The sequence below is a fragment of the Dama dama genome, chromosome 30 (assembly GCF_033118175.1).
Source record: "Dama dama isolate Ldn47 chromosome 30, ASM3311817v1, whole genome shotgun sequence".
Lineage (NCBI taxonomy): Eukaryota > Metazoa > Chordata > Mammalia > Artiodactyla > Cervidae > Dama > Dama dama.
Genome location: NC_083710.1, coordinates 75941921 through 75961942, shown reverse-complemented (window position 1 = coordinate 75961942; position 20022 = coordinate 75941921). Strand labels below are relative to the sequence as shown.

The window sequence follows — 20022 nt, the reverse complement described above, 5'->3', positions numbered from 1 at the left end:
TGATCTATGTTTCTGTCTTTGTGCCAGTACCATACTGCCTTGATGACTGTAGCTTTGTAGTATAGTCTGAAGTCAGGCAGGTTGATTCCTCCAGTTCCATTCTTCTTTCTCAAGAATGCTTTGGCTATTCGAGGTTTTTTGTATTTCCATACAAATTGTGAAATTGTTTATTCTAGTTCTGTGAAAAATACCATTGGTAGCTTGATAGGGATTGCATTGAATCTATAGATTGCTTTGGCTAGTATATTCATTTTCACTATATGGATTCTTCCAATCTCCGAACATGGTATATTTCTCCATCTATTTGTGTCATCTTTGATTTTTTTCATCAGTGTTTTATAATTTTCTACATATAGGTCTTTTGTTTCTTTAGGTAGATTTATTCCTAAGTAATTTATTCTTTTCATTATAATGGTGAATGGAATTCTTTCTTTATTTTCTCTTTCTGTTTTCTCATTGTTAGTGTATAGGAATGCAAGGGATTTCTGTGTGTTAATTTTATATCCTGAAACTTTACTATATTCATTGGTAACCCTACTAATTTTCTGGTGGAGCCTTTAGGGTTTTCTAAGTAGAGGATCATGTCATCTGCAAACAGTGAGAGTTTTACTTCTTTTCCAATCTGGATTCCTTTTATTTCTTTTTCTTCTCTGATCACTGTGGCTAAAACTTGCAAAACTATGTTGAATTGTAGTGGTGAGAGTGGGCACCCTTGCATTGTTCCTGACTTTAGGGGAATTGCTTTTAATTTTTCACCATTGAGGATAATGTTTGCTGTGGGTTTATCATATATGGCTTTTATTATATTGAGGTATGTTCCTTCTAGCCTGCTTTCTGAGGTTTTTTTTTTTTTTAATCATGAATGGATGTTGAGTTTTGTCAAAGACTTTTTCTGCATCTATTGAGATAATCATATGGTTTTTATCTTTCAATTTGTTAATGTCATGTATCTCATTAATTTATTTGTGAATATTGAAGAGTTCTTGCAGCCTGTGATAAAGTCCACTTTGTCATGATGTATGATCTTTTTAATATGTTGTTGGATTCTGTTTGCTAGAATTTTGTTAAGGATTTTTGCATCTATGTTCATCAGTGATATTGGCCTGTAGGTTTCTTCTTTGTGTGGCATCTTTGTCGGGTTTTGGTACTAGGGTGATGGTGGCCTCATAGAATTAGTATGGCAGTGTACTTTCCTCTGCAATTTTCTGGAAGAATTTGAGTAGGATAGGTGTTAGCTCTTCTCTAAGTTTTTGGTAGAATTCAGCTGTGAAGTCGTCCGGTCCTGGGCTTTTATTTGTTGGAAAATTTTTGATTACAGTTTCGATTTCTGTGCTTGTGATGAATCTGTTAAGATTTTCTATTTCTTCCAAGTTCAGTTTTGCAAGGTTATGCTTTTCTATGAATTTGTCTATTTCTTCCAAGTTGTCCATTTTATTGGCATATAGCTGCTGATAATAGTCTCTTATGATCCTTTGTATTTCTGTGTTGTCTGTTGTGATTTCTCCATCTTCATTTCTAATTTTGTTGATTTGACTCTTTTCCCTCTTTTTCTTGATGAGTCTGGTTAATGATTTGTCTATTTTATTTATCTTCTCAAAGAAGAAGCTTTTAGTTTTCTTGATTTTTGCTATGGTCTCCTTTGTTTCTTTTTCATGTATTTCTGCCTCAATTTTTATGATTTATTTCCTTCTACTAACCCTGAGGTTGTACATTTCTTCCTTTTTTAGTTGCTTTAGGTGTAGAGTTAGGTTATTTATTTGATTTTTCACTTGTTTCTTGAAGTAAGCTTGTATTGCTATGAACCTTCCCCTTAGCACTACTTTTACTGAATCCCATAGGTTTTAGGTTGTTGTGTTTTCATTTTCATTTGTTTCTATGCATATTTTGATTTCTTTTTTGATTTCTTCTGTGATTTTTTTTGTTATTCAGAAGTGTGTTGTTTAGCCTCCATATGTTTGTATTTTTAATAATTTTTTTTCCTGTAGTTGACATCTAATCTTACCACATTGTGATCAGAAAAGATACTTGAAATGATTTCAGTTTTTTTTTTTTTTTTTTTTAATTTACCAGGGCTAGATTTATGGCTCAGGATGTGATCTATCCTGGAGAAGGTTCTGTGTGCACTTGAGAAAAAGGTGAAATTCATTGTTTTGGGGTGAAATGTCTTATAGGTATCAATTAGGTCTAACTGGTCCATTGTATCATTTAAAGTTTGTGTTTCCTTGCTAATTTTATGTTTAGTTGATCTATCCATAGGTGTGAGTGGAGTATTAAAGTCTCCCACTATTGTGTTACTGTTAATTTCCCCTTTCATACTTGTTAGCATTTTCCTTACATATTGTGGTTCTCTGATGTTGGGTGCACATATATTTTTAATTGTTATATCTTCTTCTTGGATTGACCCTTTGATCATTATGTAGTGTCCTTCTTTGTCTCTTTTCTTGACCTTTATTTCAAAGTGTTTTATCTGATATGAGTATTGCTAGTCCTGCTTTCTTTTGGTCTCCATTTGCATGAAATATCTTTCCCCAGCCCTTCACTTTCAGTCCGTATGTGTCCCTTGTTTTGAGGTGGGTCTCTTGTAGACAGCATATTTAGGGGTCTTGTTTTTGTATCCATTCCGCCCGTTTTTGTCTTTGGTTGGGGGCATTCAACCCACTTACATTTAAGGTAATTACTGATAAGTATTATCCCATTGCCATTTACTTTTTTGCTTTGGTTTCAAGTTTATGAACCTTTTCTGTGTTTCTTGTCTAGAGAAGATTCTTTAGCATTTGTTGAAGAGCTCGTTTGGTGGTGCTGAGTTCTCTCAGCTTTTGCTTGTCTGTAAAGCTTTTGATTTCTCCTTCATATTTGAATGAGATCCTTGCTGTGTACAGTAATCTGGGTTGTAGGTTTTTCTCTTTCATCACCTTAAGTATGTCCTGCCATTCCCTTCTGGCCTGAAGAGTTTCTATTGCAAGATCAGCTGTTATCCTTATGAGAATCCCCTTGTGTGTTATTGTTGTTTTTCCCTTGCTGGTTTTAATATTTGTTCTTTGTGTTTGATCTTTGTTAATTTGATTAATATGTGTCTTGGAGTTTTTTCCCTTGGGTTTAACCTTTTTGGGACTCTCTGGGTTTCCTGGATTTGGGTGTCTATTTCCTTCCCCATTTTAGGAAAGTTTTCAACTATTATCTCCTCAAGTATTTTCTCATGGCCTTTCCTTTAGTCTTCTTCTTCTGGGAGCCCTATGATTTGAATGTTGGGGCATTTGACATTGTCTCAGAGGTCTCTGTGGTTGTCCTTATTTCTTTTAATTTTTTTTTGCTCTCTGCTTCATTTATTTCTACCATTCTATCTTCCACCTCACTTATCCTATCTTCCACCTCAGTTATTCTACTGTTGGTTCCCTCCAGATTTATTTGAGGTCACATTTCTCCCCAATTTCATCCCAGCTCACTTTCAGACTTCAGTCCTACACTAGACAAACACCTGTAATGTTAAGCATTTTTTCCCTTTGCTAGCAGAATTTTTAAGAGGGCCTTTCAGGTTAGAGTGTTATCACCTGGGTAGTCCCAGTACTAATTTCCTGGGCATTTTCTGTATGGAAGTAGGATAAATGGCCCAACATGTTTCAAACTTGTTATACTGGTAAATTTCACAGGTTTATAATTTAGTTTTGGAAGGAAATTGAGACCTGTTTTGGAGGGTTTGGGTGATGCCAAACTGCATTGGAGAAGTGGAGCCCTGGCAGTTGAGGACAGTTGAGGCCCTGGCTCCTCAGTACCACTGCTGCAATTAGAGTCCCATCTTTTGACTCCTGCACCTTTAGAGGTGCCAAGCTACCAGGGTTTGCAAAGTCTAAAGCTCAGTCTCTCTTATTGCTTCTTTACAGACATTCTTCATATTGCTTCTTATTGCTTCATATTCTTCTTATTGCTTCTTCATAGACATTATTATTCAACAAATAATTATTGAGCATCTCTTCTATATCTGTATTGTACAATTTATTGGGCACAATAAATAAGAGAAATATGATCTCTGCTTTCATGAGTTGTTATTTTCTGGCCTTGGAAATTTTCTTACCCTGCAAAGTCAGTGAAGTAGTACAAATCTTTGGGCTATCACTGCATATTATCATTTAAATAATACAGAATGGATTTGAGTAGTTTTTTGGGGGGAGCCTTCTACATAGTTACTGTGTTGGTCCTTTAATGGACTGGAACCTGGTGGTCCGGAGTTGATGACAAGAAAGTAAGAGAGAGAAAGAGGCTGATATCCCCTGGTTTATGTGGAAAGCCAGTAGAGTCCTGTTCTTAGGGCTCATGCTGCTGCACATAGGCATCAGGCACCCTCTCGAGTGGGTGAAGGCACAGTGCGCCTTCTCCAGAGGGTCTTAGAAGCCCAGGCAAGAAAGTGAGCTCAGTGGGCCTCCGCGCTCCAAGGAATTAACCAGAAATAGAGAAAGAAAGACAGAAAGAAGGAATAGAAAGAAAGACAGACACGGGGACCAAAGCTCTGATGGAGCAAAGGTGTTTTAATCAATATGGCGTGGGCATATATACTGTCTTACAAGGTGGTTATTCTCAGCAAAGACAAAGATTAAAATGCTGGAGAGGGTGTGGAGAAAAGGGAACCCTCTTACACTGTTGGTGGGAATGCAAACTAGTACAGCCACTATGGAAAACAGTGTGGAGATTCCTTAAAAAACTGGAAATAGAACTGCCATATGACCCAGCAATACCACTGCTGGGCATACACACTGAGGAAACCAGATCTGAAAGAGACACGTGCACCCCAATGTTCATCACAGCACTGTTTATAATAGCCAGGACATGGAAGCAACCTAGATGCCCATCAGCAGATGAATGGATAAGGAAGCTGTGGTACATATACACCATGGAATATTACTCAGCCATTAAAAAGAATTCATTTGAATCAGTTCTAATGAGATGGATGAAACTGGAGCCCCTTATACAGAGTGAAGTAAGCCAGAAAGATAAAGAACATTACAGCATACTAACACATATATATGGAATTTAGAAAGATGGTAACAATAACCCTATATGCAAAACAGAAAAAGAGACACAGATCTATAGAACAGACTTTTGAACTCTGTGGGAGAAGGTGAGGGTGGGATGTTTCAAAAGAACAGCATGTATATTATCTATGGTGAAACAGATCACCAGTCCAGGTGGGATGCATGAGACAAGTGCTCCGGCCTGGTGCACTGGGAAGACCCAGAGGCATCGGGTGGAGAGGGAGGTGGGAGCGGGGATCGGGATGGGGAATACGTGTAACTCTATGGCTGATTCATATCAATGTATGACAAAACCCACTGAAATGTTGTGAAGTAATTAGCCTCCAACTAATAAAAAAAAAAAAAAAAATTCCAGACTTACAAAACATAAGATGATCCCTATCAAAGAGAGAGTTGCAAACAATCACCTTTTACCATTTGGCTTATAAAAAGGAAGAGGGTACTTATCACTGTAATGAGAAATGCCTGGATTCCTCAGTCCTGGGAAAGGCATGCCTGTCCTCTTAATTCCTGAATATTCAGGAATCAATAAGGGCCAGAGGGTTCCTGACAGATCCAAAACAGCACACAGGAAGCCTCTTGTTAAATGCTTCCTGACCTTACTGTATAGATTTTTACTTTTATAATTAATAAGTAATTTGTAGAGAGATAATTTGAAGTTTTGTAAATACTGTGATGCATGTTAAACCTTCACTGACTAGGTTTAATCTGCATTGACAATTTTCTAACTCCCTTGTTCCTTCCATGTTTGTTTGCATTGTAGAATGCAAGAGCTTTCCCTTCTCTCCTGTTTATGTGGAAGTAAGAGTTCATGGATTTTTCATTATTTAATGGGTTATAATTAATTGTCATTTATTTATTTTGATGCCTAAAGTATCCTACATTTGTCTAGCAAGAGACCATCAAGCTGGCTTCTCTGTTCTTTGGACACGTTTTCATGATTCCTTGAATGTTTTCATATTTTATGGTGTAAGATGTCCCAGACCCACCTTGGACTTTCCTTGCCTGCTGATTTCAGTCTATTGATAGTGATGCTGTTGCTGGAATACCTCAGGGCTCTGTTCACCTCGGCCCATTCTAGTTACAGCAGCCCTCACAGACATGCCCTTCTTGTAGCCAATGTTGTGGGTTGACTGGATCTTGTGGTTCTTAGCATTGTGAGGCATGTCTGAGCACCAACCATCCGGACTTTGCAATGGTGAGGTATTTGCAATACTTTGCAATACCCTTCATATGTCCTGAAGGGTACAGGGCATCCCTGTGGTGATACAGTGAGGAGAAGGAGAGGTAGCAAGAGCAGGCTTGAACTTGGAGTTCTGCTTTTTTTGGGTTGAGGGTGGGGTGCCTAGGGTTTCATAGGTTCACTTTATTGGTGAATTTAAACTATAAGAGCAGGGACTAGAATGCTGGAAGGCAGAAGCAAGCAGTTGGTGAGATTATCTGTTATCAGGTCAACCAGAACTTTCTAGAAAAGTGAATTTCATGGGTGGGGTGATCTGTCTCTTTATCTAGTTGTGTAGCTAGCTCATGTTCATTGAAGATGGATGTCTTTGAAGTGATGTCTCCAAAGTTTAATATCAGGCATTTACATTACAATCATAAAAGCTAATTATCTGGTGCTGACACAAACTGACCCAAACTTAGAAACAGCCATTTCTTCAGGGAGCCTTGGTTTATTTTAGGGAACAAGGATATTGAAAAAGTCAAGTTTGGGGTGAATGGGGCCAAAAGGCACAAACTTCCAGTTATAAAATAAGTCATGGGGATGTAATGTCCAGTGTGTGATTATAGTTAATCACACTGTATTGCATATTTGAAAGCTAAGACAGTAGACCTACTTAAAAGTTCTTACCACAAGAAAAAAAAGTTTTGTATGTTAAAAAGCAAAACCCCACGTATCAGGGGGCTGGAATACTCTTTACTGCTGGTGTGTCATTGCTACCATGACCTCTCAGTGTAAAGAGCTAGGGAGTATATTTATATGTGTGTGTGTGTGTAAACCCATATCTAACTTTCCCCCCTGTATCTCTATTATCTTTATATATTTAAAATGTAGATTATCTCTCTCTCTTTTTTGTTTTTGTACAAAGTCCATCAATTTAGGACTCTAATTAGAGTTGTGTAATTAGAGTTCTTCCCTTGCAGTTCAGATGGTAAAAAATCTGCCTGCAATGCAGGAGACCTGTGTTTGATCCCTGGGTCAGGAAGACCACTTGGAGAAGGAAATGTCAACCCACTCCAGTATTCTTGCCTGGAGAATACCATGGATAGATGAGCCTTGGGGGCTACAGTCCATAGGGTTACAAAGAGTTGGACATGACTGAGCAACTAACACTTCCATAATTTTCATAATTCAAATATATGTCATTCTCCTTTTCTCTTAATTTTTAACAGGTGGCTAAACCCCTTGTTTAAAATTGGTCACGAACGGAGACTAAAAGAAAATGACATGTACTCGGTGCTTCCAGAAGATCGCTCCCAGCACCTCGGAGAAGAGCTGCAAGGGTGAGCACAGGCAGCAGGGAGAAAGGGAGGGAGAGTGAGAATTTCCATGTGGGGCTAAAGGTTTGGGGAGGGGGGCTTTGCCTTCCTCTGGGTTCTTCTGAGCCTCCTCCCCGACACTGCATGCTCACCGACCTCAGGCTGACCCCGGGCTTAGCCCACTTTGGAGGCTGGGGAGCCCATGTTCCCTGTGCATCTGTGGAGGTGGAGGGAGCCCACAGTCACGGCCCTGGAGGCCGAGCTCTGTCCCCGGAATTGGGATCCCTGGAGGAGGGAGTCTGCCCCCCTGAGCTGCTCATGGAGCTGAGAATCCAACAAATCTTTGCAGGAACTTGTTTCCCAAGACTGGGACTCTCCCCTCAAGGTCTGTTTTTCTGGTGCTTCAGTCTGTACCACTCATCTTTCAGGAGCCGTGTTGGCAATTAGCCAGCATTTATGGATGCAGAGCACCCTGTAGTGAAGGCTTATCTTCCAATCTGTCCTCTCCCCTATTTCACCTATGGGGGACATGATGTTCTTTATTGTGCTTTGTTTCTTATCACAGGTACTGGGATCAAGAACTTTTGAGAGCCAAAAAAGATGCACAGGAGCCTTCTTTAATGAAAGCAGTCATAAACTGTTACTGGAAATCCTATGTAGTCTGGGGGATTTTTACGTTTCTTGAGGTAAAAACTTTTCCATACACTGCATTGCTTTTCAGTGTATGTAGATCAGTACTGAGGTGGGTGGGACCCATGGGGAGAGAGGCTAGTAGTCTAAGGTCAGAGGATAAATCTTGTCTAGGAAACATGACATAGCTCAGCGGTTGTGTTTATCTTTAGAATGAACAAGTGCTTAAAGGACTGGACCTCTGGGGGATTATTATGTTTTCTTTTAAGCAGTTAAAACATAATGTTGTGGATAGATGGCACTGCAAAGAGATTTCATACCATGTTAAGACATTGTTGGTGCTCAGTAAATGATATAAATGCTAAGAGTGATCTTTGTCCAAAAGAAGATCCTACAATCTCAAGGAATATGTACCCTGTGGTTTGAAGGAAGTGAATTTGGACCAGAGCCCAGAACAACATAAGATATTTTACAGGTACTCAGCAAATAATTATTAACTTGACCAGGTCACATCTGATAAATGCTTTCCTAAGGTATCTTCACCTAGGTATCTTCACTTATCGACACAGTGCCATTAGCCCCCCTGTTCTGGCTGAGCCTGCTGGAGGTCTGCTGCAGACCTCCCTGTGTGGCTCATGCTCTTCATGGTCCCTTAGTGCTGCCTTAGGGACACGGGTGGCCTGTGAGTGTGTGAGAGCAGGAGGGATGGAAGATGCAGCTGCTGTGAAAGGGGGGTTTTAGGTGGAGAAGGTATGAGCTATCATCAGTCCATTGTGTTGGGGTGAGGTGGGTGGGCCAGGTGGTTCACAGGTGGGCAGTGTGGCTCTTGTTTAAAGGCAGTGCTGTACTGAAGGGCCTGTGGGCAGTGGGCAGCTGGGCAGGTGAAGTCTGCCCCACACAACTGGAGAGACAGAGAGTCTGTCAGCTCCCAGGGGACTGGGTGGTCCTGGGGGATGGCGTTCTCATTGATGATGGAAGAGAACTGGCCATTGTGCTGGAGGGTGGGGACAAGTATATGGGACAGAGTGCCACGTCTGAGGGGCACTGACCATGCAGATACTGCTATGCCTTGTGAAATACAGGGTGAAGTGTTGATTTCAAAGTTTCCCAGTCCCAGTAATACTTCCTGCTGGGAGTCCAGGAAGGCCAGAGCTTGGAGCTGCATAAGTGCAACTGGTAGAGCTCTGGCCCCCTTTTCAGGAGGTTGGTTGTTGGGTGATCATGGCAGAAAACTGGGGAGTTGAGGACCTGATAAATGTAGGGGCTCATCCTCAGTAATAGTATTTGAAGTACTAGAAGCAGTAATAGGAGCTCACACTCAGTAGTTGTGGTGGTTGAGGTAACAGTAGTAATATGAGAAGTTTAGTTATAGTAATAGTAAGTACTTGAAAAAAATCATGTATCAGGAACTGCTATGAGCACTTTATGTGTAATATTGCTTCTATTCCTTTGGCTAACTCAATGAAATCCATAAGTATTATATTACGCCCATTTTTAGAAGAGATGACACTGAGTGCCAAGTAGTTATATGGTATGCACATGGTCACACAGAGCATAAAGCACAGACTGAGGTTCCATCTCAGTTGCTATGACTTCCAAACCTGACCATCCCAATAACTAATAGCTAGTTCATGGTCAGAAAAGCTTGTCTTGAGGGCTTTGTCTTCAGAGTCTCAGATACATGCATCCAGAACTTGGCCTAAGTATAAGAAATAGGATGCTAAGAACTTTACCTTGATTCATGTACCTAATGCTCCAGGTTCCTATGCAATATTGTTCTTTGTAGCATTGGGCTCTACTTTTACCAGCAGACACATCCATAATTGAGCATCATTCTTGCTTTGACCAAGCTGCATCATTCTTACTGGAGCTATTAGTAATTGTACTCCTGCTCTTCTTCAGTAGCATACTGGACACTTTCTAACCTGTGGGGGTTCATCTTCCGTGTCATATCTTTTTGACTTTTCATACTGTCCATGGGGTTCTCCAGGCAAGAATCCTGATGTGGGTGCCATTCCTTCCTCCAATGGATCACTTTTTGTCAGAACTCTTCTCTATGACCTGTCCATCTTGGGTGGCCCTGCACAGCATGGCTCATAGCTTTATTGAGTTCTGCAAGCCCCTTTGCTATGACAAGGCTGTGATCCATGAATGGGTATCTCCCATGTATACAGGAGGTATGCATATTAATAAAGATGTATGGATTTTAAAAAGTATAGATGTATACTTTTCTAATCTATACAATGGAGAAAAGACAATCTCTTCAATAAGTGGTGCTGGGAAAAGTGGACAGTTACAGGTAAAATATTGAAATTAGAGGGAATTCTATAGTTGTCCAGTGGTTAGGGCTCCATGCTTTCACTGCAGAGGGTACAGGTTCCATCCCTGGTTGGGGAATTAAGATCCTGAATTCTTTGGTGCACCACCAAAAAATGATTTTAAAAAGGTGATTAAAAAAAGAATGAAATTAGAACATTTTCTAATACTATCCATGAAAATAAAGTCAGAATGGATCAAAGACCTAAATGTAGGGCCAGATACTATAAAACTCTCAGAGGAAAACATAACCAGAACACTTCTTGACATAAATCACAGCAGTCTTTTTTGATTCACATCCACTACCTGGAATAATGAAAACAAATAAAAAATAAACAAATGGGTCCTAATTAAACTTAAAAGCTTTTGCACAGCAAAGGAAATCATGTGTGTGTGTGTGTGTGTGTGTGTGTGTGTGTGTGTGTGTGTGTGTGTCCCCTCAGTCGTATCTAGACTCTTTGCGGCCCCATGACTATCGCCCACCAGGCTCCTTTCTCCATGGGATTCTCCACTCAAGAATACTGGAGTGGATTGCCATTCCCTCCTCCAGGAGACCGTCCTGGCCCACAGATCGAACCTGTATCTCTTTAGACTCTGGATTGGCAGGTGGATTCTTCACCACTAGCACCACCAAAGGAAACCACAAGCAAATGAAAAATCAGTGTACAGAATGGTAGAAAATATTTGTAACCAAACAACCGATGAAGGATTAATCTCCCTTATACAAACAGCTTATGCAGCTCTATGTCAAAAAGTGTTTTATAATTCTGTATAATGTTTTCATGGTCCCAAAGTCAAATCAATATAAAAGGCTATTTTTAAAGAAGGCTAATATCCTTGTTAGAATGTGTTTGCTTCTTGGCAGGAAAGCTATGACAAATATAGACCATGTGTTAAAAAGCAAAGACCATCACTTTGCTGACAAAGGTCCATATAGTCAAGGCTATAGTCTTTCCAGCAGTCATGTATGGATGTAAGAGTTGGCTAATGAAGAAGGAAGAATGCCAAAGAAATGATGCTTTTAAGCTGTGGTGCTGGAGAAGACTCTTGAGAGTCCTTTGGACAGCAAGGAGATCAAACCATTCAATCTTAAACGAAATCAACCCTGAATACTCTTTGGAAGGACTGATGCTGAAATGTCAATATTTTGTCTATCTGATGTGAATAGCTGACTCATTGGAAAATACCCTGATGCTCAGAAAGATTGAAGGTAGAAGGAGAAGAAGGCAATGGAGGAGGAGATGGTTGACAGCATCACCAATTCAATGGACATAAATTTGGGCAAACTCCAGGAGACGGTGAAGGACAGGGAAGCTTGGCATGCCACAGTCCATGGGATCATGAAGAGTTGGACATGACTTGGTGACTGAACAACAACAACAAATATCCTTGTTAAGCTCCACTAATTGTCCCTCTCCTTTTAGAGGTAATTCTACAAATTTTGATTTATCTTTTTCTTTTTTAAATATAGTCTTTTCTAAACATTTAACTTTTCTGATGTGTCAAAGGAAAGGTCTTAATTTCATCATTAGAGTCTTAAGAGTTTGGATGCAGAGGATTTTCTTGGAAGCACGATATGTGACATAAACTCTGGTTAAAACCCTATGTGTTCCTTGTAAGTCATTCAAAGAAAGATTCTTCAGGATCAGATGTCCTAATTGTATAGGAGAGGAGGAAAGCAGATGCTTACATGGGATTAGTTTCTGCATCCAGAATCTTCCATGGAAAGGGAGCTTCAGGCTCCATCTCTAATTAGTTGAACCTAAACCAGTTTCTGGAGCCTGGGTCTCAGGTGTCAGAGTTCTCTTAACCCCTCCCAGCGCTTCTGTTGTGTTTCATTTTTGACTCCAAGGAACATCCTAGCTTCTAGGGGGTAGAGACATATTGATGCAGGGCCCCCTGGGGCTGAGAGTCTGGGAACTTTCCAAGTTTGGTTTCTTTGTGATACTCCAACAGATGCTGGACTCTCCTTCTCTTGATTTACTGACACATATATTTATAAATTAATGGTTGGGAAAGATTAGATGTGTTTGTTCTAATAGTTCATAAAGTCTCTGCAAGCAGAAGGTGATGGTAAGAGCATGTCTCCTGTACATGAGTCATCTTGATTTTCTATTGGGCTGGGACAGTGAGAGAACAGGGTATATGGGCAGGCTGCCAGCAGGGCTTATTCATATGTAAGAAAATTTCTTACCCTTCTTCTGCCACCTTTTCCCTCATTCATCTTAGGTTAAGACTCACTTGGTATTTTGCCAAATACATTCTATATGCAATACTATAAAATGTTGTTTGTAGTATTTATTGAGCATCTACAGTGTACTAAGCATACTGTACTAAGTCTGTATTATCTTTGAACATAATTTTTTTTTTTTTGGCTTAAGGTTGAAACTATTGTCTGCTTGTCTTATAGAAGACAGTGGATCTGTATGTTTTTCTTTTAGATTAGCCATGAATGAAGCATTTTGTCTAAATGCCTTTTTGAAAATGAGTAATAAAAATAGGGCCTAGCTGTTGCCCACCTACTCTGGGCTCTGGAGAGGTGCAGCACCCAGACTTCAAGCCCTTCCAGGGTTGCCAGGAAGCTGCCCTGGGCCTGTGCCCAGGAAAACATGGTCTTAGCTATGGGGTGGTCTCAAGCAGACCTCGACCTCTCTCCCTGATCTGAGGAGAGGCCCAGGCCTCCACCGCACCTGGTCTTTGTACAGGGTGGTAGTGGTCACTGTGTTTGTGTGGGGAACAGAGGACCTGGCAACCCCCGACTGCCATGTCCAGGCCTTTGGGGAATTCAAAGAAAACCAGCTGCATTTCTGGGGGATTCCTATCTTTTAACCTCCCAGAAAGGCCTGGGGATGGCCTTTCCAAAGTTAGACAGCAGATCCAAGGTGGTTTTACTCTCCCTCTATATCTCATTGAAAACTGTGAGCCCCATTGAGAAGTACCTTCAAGGTTTCTTCAGAAGCCTTATCCTGGGTTGGTACTCAAGAAGAAAACACCAAAATCTAAACCACATACCAGCCACCTCCAAGGGAATTCTCTTTCTCTCAGTAGGATTCAGAGAGCCGAGAGCTATGCAAGAGTGAGGGGGCTGGGCTCCCCGTTGGCAGGAGGTTGCAGCCACTGAGCAGTTGCTGTCAGTTTGGATGATGAAAGAGGAAACAAACAAGGGGTCCAGTTCTTGAGTTTTGTAATTCTGTAATTTCTTTGCCATGTTCTGGGCTCTTAGTCCATCAGGTAACATGATTCCTTCAGCCTGAGCTGCTTTTGTCTGCCAGCCACTGTGCGGCAGACTGAGTCAACAGCGTCCAGGTTGCCACCTCTTCTCCTGACAAAAGATCTTCCAGGGGCTGCACCTGCCGGTTGTGGCCAGAGATGGGTTTGAGTAACCATATCTTGACTTTGGATCTTGGAAGAGAACCACTAAGCAGAGACCAGACTTAGTGAGTGAGCAGGTGTTTTGGACAATGGATAAATGGAGCCCATCCCTATTATAAATGTCTCAGAGCAGCCAGGACCTAGTGGTTGACTTTCTTTCCTACAAGCTTTCCTAGAAAGGATACAGCTGAATCAGTTTAGTGATGTGGAAGATAACAGAACTAAGGCCCTAGAAGGGACTGAAGCAGACATGGAAATCCCCAGTGCTGTCAATGGCAACCTATCCTGGTACCTGTGAAAAGGAAGCAACTGACCATGGCAGCCGTCTGGATGCTCAGTGGTGGTGATTCCTGTGGCAGCAGTGAAGCAAATGCTGAGGGAGTTGGGTGATAAATATGAACTGGGCATTCAGTGATCTGGCAACCCAGTTCCATATCATCCCAGGGATAGTGTATTAAAACTTTGAGCATGTGGTGAGTAAACTCTTTCAGGTTGGGGTGAACTGAGGTCATATTATAGCCTTTGTCTCCTTTTGTGGGGGCACTGTGCATGGAAAGTGTAGACAAGGAGATGCAGATATTGGTGAGACAGATCACAAATCATATGGTACTTACTTGAATGACCATCTGGAGCCTTGGATCCAGGAGAACAATGGCTGGGACACTTTTGTGGAACTCTGGGGGAACAACTCAGCAGCCAAGAGCAGGAAGAACCAGGAGCACTTCAACCACTGACAGACATGACTAGCTATTTAGTCAGAAATGATCAGTCACTGACAACCCACTTATCTGCCCACCATGTCCTGCCTCCACCACATCCTTCTGTCCAGCCACCCTTGCTACCAGGAGAACCACTACATGCAGCCCACAGTCACCTGTCCACCATAGGGTTGGGTCTAGATCTGGTCCCCTGAAATTAGTTTTGTAATTTACCATGCTTCTGTGAGAGCCATCTTCCTTGACATCACAATTCTCCTTGTCTCAAAACCTACAACATTTCCCATGATCTGCCCCATGGAAGCTGACAGGTGTGTGTGGGGGGTTGTGAGTAGGGGCCAGAGCTCCCAGCCTGATTGGGGGGTCCCCCCTTCCTCTTTAGCCTCCCTGAGCATGCTTTCTTGCCAGGGAACTGGAAAGTTTTCTGACCCCTATCCCTAGAAAGAGAGACTAGACTGCCTTTGTTTTTATACTTATGGCCTCAGAGTTGATCATTTCTTATCTCTCCCTGCTTCCTGTCCTGGGTTCCCCTTCCATTCATCCCCACCCTCTAAGAGTCACTTAGAGGCCACTTATGACTAATTAGCGATTCAGGTTGTCTGGGGTAAATAAACAAGGACCAGGACTCCTCCCACCCTACTCTTATCCCCCACCTCTGGCCTGGCCCAAATCCTTCCCACCAACCCCAGTGTCCTCTGGAGGCCTCTAGCTAGAGGCCAGCCCCACTTGGGATGGAGGAGCTCTAGCTGCAGGAAATACCCCATACTGAAGCTCTGGTAGCCTTGCAGTTTGGCACTGCTCTTGTTCGTTTTCCCTTCCCTGGCTCCCATGACCGTGACTAAGGGGCCAACTGAGCCCAAGATAGGTGCACCGGAGCTGTTATGACTTCAACTGCTTCACTTCCTGCAAGAAGATCAGCCTGTGGCATCTTTGCCTTGGGCTGCTGCTCACTGGGTTTAGAGACTTCAGCCCAGAGGTGAAGGGGAGCTACAGAGAGAAGCTGTGAGAGCCCTAGGGTCTTCCCTACCTCAGGCAGGAAGGGCAGGAAGGAGAGCCTTGTTCATGGGGTGGAGGTTAGGCTGGCTGGAGGGGCCAGTCCTGCCTGACCTGAACAATTTGTGCCCCATCCCTATTCAGCCTGGGAAGCTAGGCTGCCAAGGTCAGGGTGGCATGGTCAGGAACCCTTCAGGCCTCCCTCTCTCCCCTGCTCCACCAATAGCCTGTCTCATCCCCTGGGGTCCCAGCCTAGCCTGGCCATCCCAGGTTTTCTGATGTACATATTTGAGGCTAGTTTTCATTCCTTGCAAAGACGATATGTTACTTTTGTTAAGTGTATCTATATTTATGTGTGAGGAGCTGCTGGCTTGCAGTGTGTGTGCACATGGAGAGCTGGTGCCCAGAGATTGAACAGCCTGGTACTCTCTTCCCTGTCCTGGTCCAGGAAAGCCAGCTGGGGGGTTCTGGTTCCTGTGAAATTGCAGTTCAGTAATAAACTGTATTGACTTAATGAAAGGGAAAAAAGGAAGTAAAGCTGCTGTTAAGAAAATCTGATACTACTTACATTTCTAATTAAGGCTTTTTTCTTTTAGGAAAGCACCAAAGTAATTCAGCCCATATTTTTGGGGAAAATTATTAGCTATTTTGAAAACTACGATCCTACCAGTTCTGTCACTTTGTTCGAAGCCTACGCCTATGCTGCAGGGCTGAGTGCCGGCACACTAATTTGGGCCATTCTGCACCATTTTTATTACTATCATATTCAGCGTGTGGGGATACGGTTAAGAGTAGCCATGTGCCATATGATTTACTGCAAGGTAAGTGTCATTTTGCGGGCTTCCCAAGTGGCTCAGTGGTAAAGAATCTACCAGCCTGCAATGCAGTAGATGCAGGTTCAATCCCAGGGTGGGAAGATCCTGGAGAAGGAAATGGCAACCCATGCCAGTATTCTTGTCTGGGAAATCCCACAGGCAGAGGAGCCTGGTGGGCTACAGTCCATGGTCTCACAAAGAGCTGGACACGACTTAGCAACTGAACAACAACGAAGTGTCATCTGGTATGAAAGTTTCTACCTCTTTTATAGCATTAGAAACACCCTGGAAAAGTTCTCTGTAAATTAAAAATTTTGTAACTGGGATCATCAGCATAGAGAAACTTGCTATTTTCATCAAGCTAATTTTATTCTTGTTGTTTGTTAAAGAGAACTTTACCAATAAATAATAAAATGTTTTTTTATTGAGATCAGGTCAGGGCTACCTTTGATAATTTTTCTCCGCAGGCAGTTGCATAATGCCCACTAAATTTGTAATGAGATCTTTTATTTTTTTTGAGATCTAATTTAAAAATAAGTATCAAATTGTTTTTCCATATTTTCACGCTTAAATCTCATAGTAGTATTTATGGAAATTTTATTGTTTTTTAAAGCCTTCACGTACATCAGAATTTTATCTAAAAGTGAACTTCAGTGATTGGATCTGTAAAATTAAATCTAGGAGGAAAGAATTCATTTGAGAAAGGGAATGACCCATCTAATTATATCCAATATAATTGTGTTAACTAAAGAAAAATATAAATGGAATTCATGCTAAATATAGACTCACTCACTATATTCTATAGATATGGTGTCTTTTAATGGTATTAAAAAATTGAATGTTCAGGATAGAACTTGAAAATTTCCATTGTTTTTAGAAATATTGGAGATAATTTATTGCTGTTCATTCAAGTTATTTTAATACAATATTTCCTTTTTTCTTTAGTATGCATTTTAGCATTCTTAATAAGATCTGATTTGAAGTGTTCAGTGATTTTGTATTGAGAAATGCCACAGAATTATTGCATAGTTTACCCTAGGCTTAATTACTATAAAATGATTAAGGATTTTGGGTGTCTTTACAAAGGAATTGACACAGATACACTGTGTCAAAAACTGAAAAAAAGTGTTCCTGGGTATCTCTTTGCCCTGGGTTGTTTGCTTAAAAAAAAAAAAAAAAAAAATCCTTATTTAACTGTATTGTATACTGGAAATTGGCTGAGGGAATAGAAAGTGAAAGTGTTCATTGTTTTGTGATGTCCTACTCTTTTGCAACCCCATGTACTGTAGCCCGCCAGGCTCTTCTGTCTGTGAAATTCTCCAGGCAAGAATACTGGAGTGGATAGCCTTTCCATTTTCCAGGCTATCTTCTGGACCCAGGGATTGAACCTGGGTCTCTTGTGATGCAGGCAGATTCATTACCATCTGAGCCACCAGGGAAGCTTTTTATTTATTTACTTTAAAACATTTTATTGATATAAATATCAATATTGATATAAATATAATGTGTTCAATTTCTGCTGTGTAGAAAAGTGACTCATTATATCTATATATTCTTTTTAATATTCTTTTCCATTATGGTTTATCAAAGAATACTGAATATAGTTCCTGTGCTCTATATAGTAGGACCTTGTTGTTTATCCATCCTATATATACTAGTTTACATCTGCTCATCCCAAACTTCCAATCCTTCCCTCCCTCACTTCTTTCTCCCTTAGCAACAATGAATCTCTTGTTTGTATCTGTGAGTCTGTTTTGTAGATATGTTCATATGTGTTGTATTTTACTTTATTTTGTTTATTTTTTCTCCATTTATTTTTATTAGTTGGAAGCTAGTTACTTTACAATATTGTAGTGGTTTTTGCCATATGTTGACATGAGTCAGCCATGGATTTACATGTGTTCCCCATCCTGAACCCCCCTCCCACCTCCCTCCCCATCCCATCCCTCTGGGTCATCCCAGTGCACCAGCCCCGAGCACTTGTCTCATGTATCCAACCTGGACTGGCGATCTGTTTCACACTTGATAATATTCGTGTTTCGATGCTGTTCTCTCAGATCATCCCACCCTCGCCTTCTCCCATAGAGTCCAAAAGTCTGTTTACATCTGTGTGTCTTTTCCTGTCTTGCATATAGGGTTATCATTACCATCTTTCTAAATTCCATATATATGACCCCAATGTTTATCGCAGCACTGTTTATAATAGCCAGGACATGAAAGCAACCTAGATGCCCATCAGCAGACGAATGGATAAAAAAGCTGTGGTATGTATACACAATGGAATATTACTCAGCCATTAAAAAGAATACATTTGAATCAGTTCTAATGAGATGGATAAAACTGGAGCCCATTATACAGAGTGTTGTATTTTAAATTCCATATGAAAAGGATATCTTTTTGTAGTTGTCTTTCTCTTTCTGACTTGCTTCACTTAGTGTGATGATCTCTAGGTCCATCTATGTTGCTGCAAATGGCATTATTTCATTCTTTTTTATGTCTGAGTAATTGTCCATTGTATACATGTACCACATCTTATTTATCCACTCATCTGTCATTGGACATTTAGGTTGTTTCCATGTTTTGGCTATTGTGAATAGTGCTGCTATGAACAGAGGGGTGCATATATCTTTTTGAATTATAGTTTTGTCTGGATATATGCCCAGGAAGGAGACTGCAGGATCATGTGGAAACTCTAATTTTAGTTTTTGAGGAAACTCCATACTGTTTTCCATAGTGGTTGCACCAATTTACATTCTAATACTGTAGAAAGGTTTCCTGTTCTGAAAGAGTAAATCTTAAGTGTTCTCACCACACACACAAATTAGGATGATTGCATGAGTTGATGGGTCTGTTAACTGGTTTTACTACAGTAATCATTTCTCAATGTACACTTATATTAAGACTTCATGTTATATACCTTAAATATATGTAATTTTTATCAAAAAATAAAGTCCTCATTGAAACCTAGAACCATAACTTAAATTGAAAATATTGCTTGCTTTACCCAGTTGCTCCTTATCTAGAGCTTTTGTTTCCTGGGAGGACTTTTCTTTGCAAAATAGAAGATGTCTTCACATCTTCCCTTGAGTAGAGTCTTGGTAATCTCCACACTGTGTGAACCCAGGGTCCTGGCATCTCATTCTGTCTTTGACTATTGTGCATGAACTGGTTTCCTCCTGGGTGACTTGGAATGGCAGCGGTGCCTTTACACGCTAGTCAGAAGTATTCATTGTCATTCATCACCATCTTTTATTTTTTTAAATTTTAATTAGTTGATTTATTTTTTATCATCTTTTTATTCTGTGGCAACTTCTACTATTTAGAAGACAATTACATAGATTTCCCCACAGATTAGCTAGATGTTTCTTTCTAGATCATGCCAAGCTCTCATAAGTATGCATGAAATTTCACTAGAGTTGCACTGTGAAAATTTTAAGTTAGGTGTGAGGTGATGGATCAGTCACAGCTCACACTTTGCTGCACAGGTGAGCCATTGTCCACCTACTTTTTTTCTTCCTCTTCCCACTAACACTTTAGAACTTCACCTTTGGGAAATCTAACCTGACCTGACACATCTGCTTATGTGAATGTAAACATCTCCCATCTCATTTGCTGGCTTTACTTATGCCTAAAGGAGTTGTTCCTGTATGAAGTCAGGAATTGCGGGGGTTAAAC

The 20022-nt window shown here is 40.8% G+C and overlaps 1 protein-coding gene and 1 pseudogene across 1 annotated transcript in view; both read left to right on the top strand.

Annotated features, from left to right (window-relative positions):
- The window catches only part of LOC133049659 (ATP-binding cassette sub-family C member 4-like), a 204609-nt gene that overhangs the window by 11864 nt on the left and 172723 nt on the right, over positions 1–20022 (top strand). The window contains exons 2-4 of the mRNA XM_061133820.1: positions 7419–7529; positions 8071–8191; positions 16129–16353. Coding sequence (XP_060989803.1) covers positions 7419–7529; positions 8071–8191; positions 16129–16353 — 457 coding nt within the window. The remainder of the gene's footprint in view (positions 1–7418; positions 7530–8070; positions 8192–16128; positions 16354–20022) is intronic.
- LOC133049674 (bcl-2-like protein 1) lies at positions 13943–14557 on the top strand (annotated as a pseudogene).